Below are 8,580 nucleotides of genomic sequence, written 5' to 3'. Positions count from 1 at the left end.
CGGCGCGGCGGCGGCGGCGGCACGGGTTAGGGTTAGGATCGTAGGTATGATACCATGTTGGAAACGATTGTTTTGGCAATGCTTCACGATGTATTGATCGGTGCAAAGTGCACGTATATATGGAGTACAAGGTGGGCCACAACCTCAACTATACAAAGACTAGGAGGTGGGCCAGGCTATACAATATACATGCACAAACCATATATTCAACACTTTACACTGTACAATCGAAATAGCTCACATACGCTCAGTGCATACACGCACACCCTACCCCTATGAGCACCTTCGAGATATTGGGCCAGCATAGCATCTTGATATTTTACATTTTTCTACAAATATTATATGTGTTAGCGAGCAACAATGCAAGTAGAAGCTGAAATCAAACATTACATTTTCTACCACTATGATTCATGTGTTCTAACTGTTGCCATCAATTTTATTTTTACATTGTGTTTTTTTAAATCCAAAAGCAAATTCTTCTTCTCCGCCTTCAATAGCAAGTTACCACGTGACATATGTGGTAAGCAATTCAAACTAATTCAAAAGAAATAGCAAGTTGTACACATGGAAAAAGACAATATCAAATGACATAGAATATAGTCGGCCAACAACTTGCATATCCGGTCAAATAACATAGAGCATAGCCGGCCAACAAGTTACATATCCGGCCAAAAAACGTAGAACATATCCAGCCAACAAATCGCATATCCGCCAAATGAAGAACACATAGAACGTCTTAACTTGCTTGGTGAGTTATGTGAGTTGTTTTAGATGGCTGCAATACTTGCTCACGGCCTCTTGGATGATGTATCTTCGTTGGTCGAGCGACTTTGTCCCACGATCTTGGATGAGTTGGTTACGGCAAGGCTTGACTGCAACGTCGTACACCACCGCGCCATAGGATGTATCCGGCCAACAAGTCACATATCCAGACAAAAGAGCAGAGGAGGCATATGTAAGGCAGAGGTAGGAGAAGGAGAGGGGTGCTCCCCCCTATATCCTCCAAGAAAAACGGAAGTGTTTGGCTTGACTGCGCGACATGTGCCCCACGTCTCCCGCGGTTTCCCATTTCGTGAGATGTAGGTGTGGGAATCCACGCATTAATCTGAAATTGACGGGCACCACGACGGTCCTCCTTCCAGTTATGACAAGACGAGATGGGGCTAGCTAATGATGTCTCGTTGCGTGGAAGATAAGGACCCCACTTGGGTTTCTCGTTCCTAAAGACAAAGACACTCCAACTCCAGACACGCTTGGGGCCTATTGACGGTGTAGTACACCAGGGATGGCCTCTCAAAAGGGATCCCAGCCTTCCATGGGGCCCAAGAGGCCTAACAAGTATCCTGTGACAGGTTGGAGCCCTGGAGCCCGAATAAGCATCCAGAAATCATCTTGGCGCACAAGTCAAGATGACAGTGGCTTAGATCAGATCGATCTCCTATAGACCCTAGCCCCGTCATCTATATTAGATTGGTGATAGGAAGGGTAGCCATTTTCATCTACTCTCATGGAACAACTCTTGGTAGTCATAACACCACCCCCCCATTGTAACCCTCTCACGAGGTGCTCCATCGTAAATACAAACTAAAGGCAGGACGTAGGCTATTACCTCTCCTAGAGGGCCCGAATCTAGGTAAAATCCTATTGTGATCTCCGTTCTGGTACTTCCGAGCACGTTCGCCACCCTACCGAGGATACTGACGGTTCCACATATCGTCAACCATACCTCTATGGAAGAGACCCTGGCGAAAACAGATAAAACGGGTGCACGGACGCGGTAAACCCCAATGAATCCTAATGCTACACCAAAAAAGGGTATACAACAACGCACAAATTGGACTCATCAGCATTATAACCTCATTTTATTCTTATCTAGTTACCTTAGAGTTCTAGGGTTACTGTAGCAGCTAGAACATTTCCCCAAATTATCTCTCGATCGCCTGCATTATGGCAGCTCGACTCTGATCCCTTCCGAGACATGACATCTACTGCTCATGGCGGTGAAGCAAGATCGGTGGCGCTGTCCACGACGACGGCGATGAATGGACATCGGTGCAGCTGCTACCCATGCCTCGTGAAAAGAGATATCATCGACGCTGCTACTTGGTCCTCGCGGTGAAGAAAACAATCAAGACGAGTGATATTACTCTACACCGGCCTATATTGGGTGTTTACAATTTTGTGAAGAACGGTTCACGATTACACGGGAACTGAAACCGGCGCAGTCAAAACAAACGCGGGTAATGTAATCACGAGCTGGTTTAATTGAGAGACCACCGCATATTCTATGGGTAGGTGTCCACCAGATAGACCCATCCCTCCACAAAAGAAGTGGCGTAGCCAAATGAAACCAACATTCGATAACGTTAGGTGTTGCCGTTGCCGTTGGAGATGCCCTAACCACGGTATATTTGTGGGTACGTGTCCTCCAGACACACCATCTAGACCCACCCCTCCACAAAGCAGTGGTGCAGCCAATGGGTAGGCCGGGTGCGGCCATGGCACACCCCAAAATTTCAGGATTTTCTTTTAGAGGAAAAAAGGCCTCACGCCCCGGCTCCATTTTATTGAAAACGAAGCCAATAGCCGATAAATGTTACAAATCACGCGGAGAAAACATCTGAGTACTGTCTCGGCAACAAGCCCAAAAAACATAACAGGCTGAACACAACTACGCTACGTTCCACAGACACACAGAGGACACCAAAGCAACCCGCTGACATGTTACATTCTGCAAAATACTCCCTCTGTTTTTATTTAGTCCGTGTATTAGCTTTAGTCAAAGTCAAGCTTTGTAAACTTTAACAAAGTTTGTAAACAAAAATATTAACATATACAATTAGAAATCGATTTCATTAGATTCATTGTTGGATGTACTTTCATGTCATGTAGATTTGTTATGGTAAATGTTTATATTTTTTCTATAAACTTGGTTAAACTTTATAAAGTTTGACTTTAGTCAAACCTAATGTGCAGAGTAAATAAAAACGGAGGGAGTACTTCTATGAAGTCTTTTCTGCCTTTCTGCTCCCCAACAATGGTGCAAGTCGATTGCGCCTTCGGCTTTATCATCACCTCCCCAGCTCCGATTTCAGGATATTTTTTTTTACCCCCATACTATTTTTTGTTTTTGAGGATTACCCCCATATTATTTGACCAAGGCCCATAAACATCCAACCGGCCCAGCAGCTGAGGTGAGCAGCCTGCAGTCTCTGCAGCCCACTTGAATCCGAGGCTCGCTCGCAAGGACCGACGCACGCCGCCGCTCCCTGCCGATTCCCCTTCCAGCCTGGTGCCCGCCGGCCGCCGCCCTCCTGTAGCTCGACTCCTCCTGCAGGGCTGCAGGCTCCAGCCTCTGCCGGACGCCGTCCTCCCGCAGCCTGGTGCCCGCCGGCCGTCTTCGGGTCCCCTTCTGCTCGCCCTCCCGCAGCCCCGTGCGGTGGTGCCCGCCGACCGCAGCAAGGTGAGGGTCAGGTGCTTCTGCTTTCTTCCCAGCGTTAAATTCTTGAGTGACAATGAGTATTGAGTTGAATCTCACATATAGGCTCATTTGTGTAGAATTGTATGGTGCCAATTAGTTGATGTTGATTTTGTTTGACCATGAGTATATTGATGCTTCCTGCTCACCTGTTGTCTGTATATGGGCTCATTTGTGTAAAAATAATAATTGGAGTGCCCTGGCTACGTCAGTGTGCCCAAGACATCATAATGCTGCAAATCCGATACGTTTTTTGTTGGCCAACAATAGGCAAGAAGCGTGTTATTGTTGCGTATTCATACTTGTGGCGCGGGTGTTTCCATTGGCAGTAGACATCGAGCAGCTGGACAGTCAAACTAAATGCCGTCTATGACCCTTACCATGTTAACTTAGTATGGAGAGAAGTTTGTGCAATGCAATATTTGCAACCGTGTCAGGTTTTATGGATGGTTGATATGTATAGTTTGCCGATTTTGCTAGCTTGGTTTGTTATGCTGTTTCTCAAAATTTGAAACTCTTGCTTTGGCTGGTGTTGCATCTATAATCCTACATGCACGATTTTCTTTTCATTAGTCGCTTCAGATTTTCACAAAGAGGTGGTAATATTCATGCCATGTTAATTTGACTCTTTTAATTGTTGGATTAGCCCTGGTTTTAAACTTTTAATTCATGCCAGTAAGCGATGATTTTTGGTGATGGTAATTGGGAGAAAGTTGAAAATTTAATGAGGCAAAGTGTCATCTCTGTGTCGTCAATTTGACAGCAACTATGATATATGCTATATTTGTGTCGACTTGACTGTAACTATGATACATATGTAAGTTGTAACATCTTTTTTAGCAAAAACAGTAGGGAAGACCCCTACTGCGCCGTTTTTTTGTTTTTATAAATGAGGGACATGTACAAATGAGGTTACATGGGGATTACATAAGTTGTGACAATGGGTTAAGCTTATTGTGATATATGCTATATAAAGTTGCGTGGGTACACCATGTCCTGAGTTGCCGATTATTTTAGCATGGTTGCATGACAACCTTAACTCATTGATTTTAAAATTTCACTGCCTTGGCAATGACAGCTTAACCCAGTACGGCATTATATATTTTGCGATTCGCAAATCTCATAGGAAACAGCTTAGGACATGGCAATGGCTGTGGAGGCGCGTCTCCGGCAGGAGAAGGTGAAGAAGTTTGAAGATTTCGTTGACCGGCGGCTCAAGCCTGACCTCGTTAACGCCATAGCCCAGCGCGATAACTTGTTCCAGCAGCAGAAGACATTGTAAGACTCGGTTCTCTCCTCGTCTTCCCTTGTGTTGTAACTGTACTGAAACATTTAGGCCCCTGGATTCTTGTTATTCAAATATATGGCCTTAATATTGCTCATTCTTCTGATCAATGAACCTTCATTTGGTGTTGGCAGCTTGGATTTGAAGAAGAACATCGAAAATTTGGAAAAGAATGGTGTAACGAGTATGCAATCTATGGTCAATCTTGGGTCAGAGGTGTACATGCAGGCAGAAATGTAAACATCCTTTTCCCTCTCCCCCGCCTAAACAATCTGAAGTATAGTAGCAAAAACTCTCTCTCGCTTTCTCTATAATCTCTAGAAAAGAAATTTCTCTATCCTAATGCTAATGTAAGACAAGTCAGAGACCATAATATTATTAGTGTAGGTGGTTTGCACTGTTTAGGGGCCAGTCTACATTACTCAACTGGAGTAGCTCTATGCTTGATGTAGCTTTTGCAGTAGGATAGACATGAGAAAGGCGTTCCTATATCGATCTGAAAAATACAAAAAAGGTCAGCTGCCTTTTTAAGAAAAAGGTGGTGTTCGCATATGGAGACGGCATGCAAGTGAATTAGTTTGGTGTTCACTTCATTTATTGGAAGAATGCAGTTGGCCATTACATAGTATAACAAGCAGGAACTTCCTTTGATATGTCCTTATGCTGCTTCTTTATTTCAACTCCATTCCTAACTGCAATTGTTTAACCAGATGTTAGCTTAAAATTACAAATTTGGAATAGCTTCATATCATCATTGTGAAGCGCTAATGAGAATTGACTGTTTCGAACATAACATAAGTTCCTACAGTCAGATTTCTTTAACTGTTGAGAGATCTTATTAATGCCATTATTCTGTGGTGATTTCCGCAGGCCGGACACGAAGCACATCTTTGTGGATATTGGTCTAGGTTTTCATGTGGAGTTTACTTGGCAAGAGGCTTTGCAGTTTATATCTGTAAGAGAAGCAAGGTTGGCCAGGTAACTCAACTCGAACATTTGAATATCAGATCTTGCTTTTGCGCAGCAATTTTTATTACACATGCAGCATGTTTTTATGAGAGGGGAGTTATGCTAAAGAGATATTGATGATTGAGGGTGGTTCGGGTGCTTCATGTTCTGTTCAACACAGTTTGTGTGGATACTGGATAGTATATACCCAGTACTTGTTTTAGGCATATTATGGAACTTGGTCGAAAATAGTGGTTTAGGTGAAGTGCTTGGATTCTCTTTTTCTTGTGAAGCAAAGAACAAGAGAAAGAGATGGTATTCTTGAGCCTTGTGATGGCTCTTAGATTTCTAGACAATATTTGTATCTAGCTATTCATGGTATCCATTTCTCTATTGGAGCTTGATGCTTGCTTCAGCCATCAGATGACGAATGGAAGCTACTGATTAGTTATTTATCATAAGCTAATACGTATACATTGTACAGAGGCAAAGCTGATTCTACTAATCTGGTGTGTTACTGATCTGCATCTAATATTCACTTCCGTAGACACCTTTGGAAATTTTATGAACATAACATACTTTATGTAGCATTAGTTAGCATTGTATAAACCATTATTATTCACCGTCGGACCATATTAGTGGTTTGCCTCATATGTGGCTAATAACATGTACTCCCTCCGTCCCGAATTACTTGTCGCTTAAACGGATGTATCTAGCACTACAATAGTGCTAGATACATCCGTTTGAGCGACAAGTAATTCCGAACGGAGGGAGTATGTATGTTCTTATGTCTCAACTCTTGAATGGGTTTATGTTTATTGACATTCCAGCATACAGCTAACTAGTATGGCCCCAGTTCTATAGACACATTATTCCATTCTGTCAGGCGTGTGGTTAGGTAGGTTGCAGCTGTTTGTACTAGGGTGACAGCCCTTGCCAATGTTTGGCCCTTAGACGACATTCATATGCTGTTGTAATTTCCCTTTTTATGCTTGAACGTGCTCCTGATTTTCTGTAGTTGACATTCATTCACTCACATGTTAATGTTGTAAACTTTTGCGTGTTTGTTTGCAGACAAATAGATGAGTACACACACCTCATAGCGAGCATAAAAGCACAGATCAAGTTGGTATGTACAATGAACTAGGTGCTTTGTGTGATGCAGTAGATGATGTGAATCTGCTTATATTCAGATGTTACCTCCTCTTATGTTGTTTAAATGCAGGTGTGTGAAGGTATCCGCGAACTCCTGCAATTACCAGCGGAGTAAGCGGACGGGATAAAATTAGCGGCAGAGAGATGCTTACACACCAAACTTGCGGTAGAGAAATTCTGATAGAGATGCTTGGTAGAGGGATATGATGTATCTTTCCATGGATTTTTTTGAAGATTCTTGCAACAAGCTGTATGCCAAGAATGCAGCTCTCCCAAGTCCCTATGTTGACTAGGAGGCTTTGTGTAAACTAAATATAGGTAAAAGAAGTGGCAAATGAGAATACTGTGATCATTGAACTTTTGTTTAAACCCTGCGAAGCTTGTTGCAAATCATCAAATGTCTACACTTGGTGTGAGTTGGCGGCTTAAGATGTGCGTCCGTCTGTGTGACATAATGGCTTTAGAACCTAGCAGATCCCGCAAACCCGGCAATCCGGTATAATAGCTGCTGGTTTGCGGGAAGGGGCTGTACACTCGTCCCGAATAGATTCTTCAAATCCGGTCGTCCTGACTTTTTTTGTGGGATCCCGAATCCGCGAGCTCATTTCCTATATATCTACGGGAATTCACTCGATTTTGTTGGGCCCCATTTTCGTTGGCGCGAACCCACTTCCGCCGGCTTCAATTCCTACCTTCCGCACCGCAGCCGCCTCCAATCCCACCTCAAACCTCACCGCGCGGCCTCGCAGCGCCGGAATTCGTCCGGATGGGGTGCCCACCGCTACCCGGTGCCCCATACCATGCGTCGGCCGTGCCACCACCGCCGCTCCGTCCGCCCGCACCGGCAACGGCCCCAACTCCTCCCGCCACCGCCATCGAAAGGAAGAGGCAGGCGAACCACACCGTCCAAGGCGGCGTGACCAGTGTGACACCACCAACCTTCGGCCCCGCTTCGATTCCACCCGCCAAGGGTGTAGGTGGGAGGAAGAAGACCCCCTTCATCGGCCCGCGCCCGCCTGGAAGAAGGCGATGGCGACAAGGGGCTGGGCTCCTCCTCCGCCTCCGGCCGACGACGACATCCACATTCACGGCAAAGCCGCCGGCCACGCTTACAATGTGTTCGATGAAACGGGCGGGAGGTATAAACTTGTTCTTTTGCTTGGTTGGTGGTGCTTCGGCAAACCATGTGAATGGTGGTGGTGGTTGTTGGAGTTGTGTCGAATATTGTGTACAAGGTAGGTTACAGTTGGACTTGTAGTTGTATTCTGTTTACATAGGAGTTGTATCGTGTTCTAATAGGACACTTGTATCCTAGGCCTCTCATATATAGCGGGGGTAGACACACGATGTAACCTATGCCAAAATAATAGCACCGGAACGCAGGGGAAGCCGGTGGCATGTGCCGGTGTCCAGGGCGATCGGGTGCGGTATTGTGACGGTGTCACGGGGAGGAGCGCCCGTAGTCATGCCCCGGGGATGTAGCCATATCGGTGAACCTCGTTAACAAATCTCGGTGTCGTCATTGTGCTGTGATTGCTTGTTCCTCGGTGGATCAATCGTGTACCTCGGATTTATTCTAACAAGTGGTATCATGAGCAAAGGTCGAAGAGGTAGTTGTGCGTCGATTTAGAGGAAGATCAAAGTTGAGTTCGTCGTGGAGATGACGTGGAAGTCTATCTTGTACCACGGTCGATTTATACTATGAAATCTCAGT

General features: G+C 45.0%; 1 protein-coding gene across 2 annotated transcripts; it reads left to right on the top strand.

Annotated features, from left to right (window-relative positions):
• Window positions 1-3,184: 3,184 nt before the first annotated feature.
• On the top strand, window positions 3,185-7,270 carry LOC119310692 (protein UXT homolog). 2 transcript variants are annotated; one of them, XM_037586351.1, is made up of 6 exons: window positions 3,185-3,474; window positions 4,605-4,756; window positions 4,898-4,999; window positions 5,634-5,741; window positions 6,786-6,840; window positions 6,937-7,270. In XM_037586351.1, exons 2-6 carry the CDS (start codon window positions 4,620-4,622, stop codon window positions 6,979-6,981), a joined length of 447 nt encoding a protein of 148 aa, XP_037442248.1. In that variant the 5' UTR covers window positions 3,185-3,474; window positions 4,605-4,619; the 3' UTR covers window positions 6,982-7,270. The 2 variants fall into 2 exon arrangements, with proteins under 2 accessions (XP_037442248.1, XP_037442247.1); XM_037586350.1 differs by having other exon boundaries at window positions 3,188-3,463.
• Window positions 7,271-8,580: the final 1,310 nt, after the last annotated feature.

The sequence above is a fragment of the Triticum dicoccoides genome, chromosome 5B, assembly GCF_002162155.2.
Source record: "Triticum dicoccoides isolate Atlit2015 ecotype Zavitan chromosome 5B, WEW_v2.0, whole genome shotgun sequence".
Classification (NCBI taxonomy): domain Eukaryota; kingdom Viridiplantae; phylum Streptophyta; class Magnoliopsida; order Poales; family Poaceae; genus Triticum; species Triticum dicoccoides.
This window is presented reverse-complemented; position numbering and strand designations above follow the sequence as displayed.

What these genes read in the sequence shown, in the direction of transcription:
- LOC119310692 (XM_037586351.1), top strand. Translation starts at nt 4,620, where the DNA reads ATGGCAATGGCTGTGGAGGCGCGTCTCCGGCAGGAGAAGGTGAAGAAG. An exon ending in TTCCAGCAGCAGAAGACATT is followed by an intron (nt 4,757 to 4,897) that starts GTAAGACTCGGT and finishes TGGTGTTGGCAG; the next exon opens with CTTGGATTTGAAGAAGAACA. An exon ending in GTGTACATGCAGGCAGAAAT is followed by an intron (nt 5,000 to 5,633) that starts GTAAACATCCTT and finishes TGATTTCCGCAG; the next exon opens with GCCGGACACGAAGCACATCT.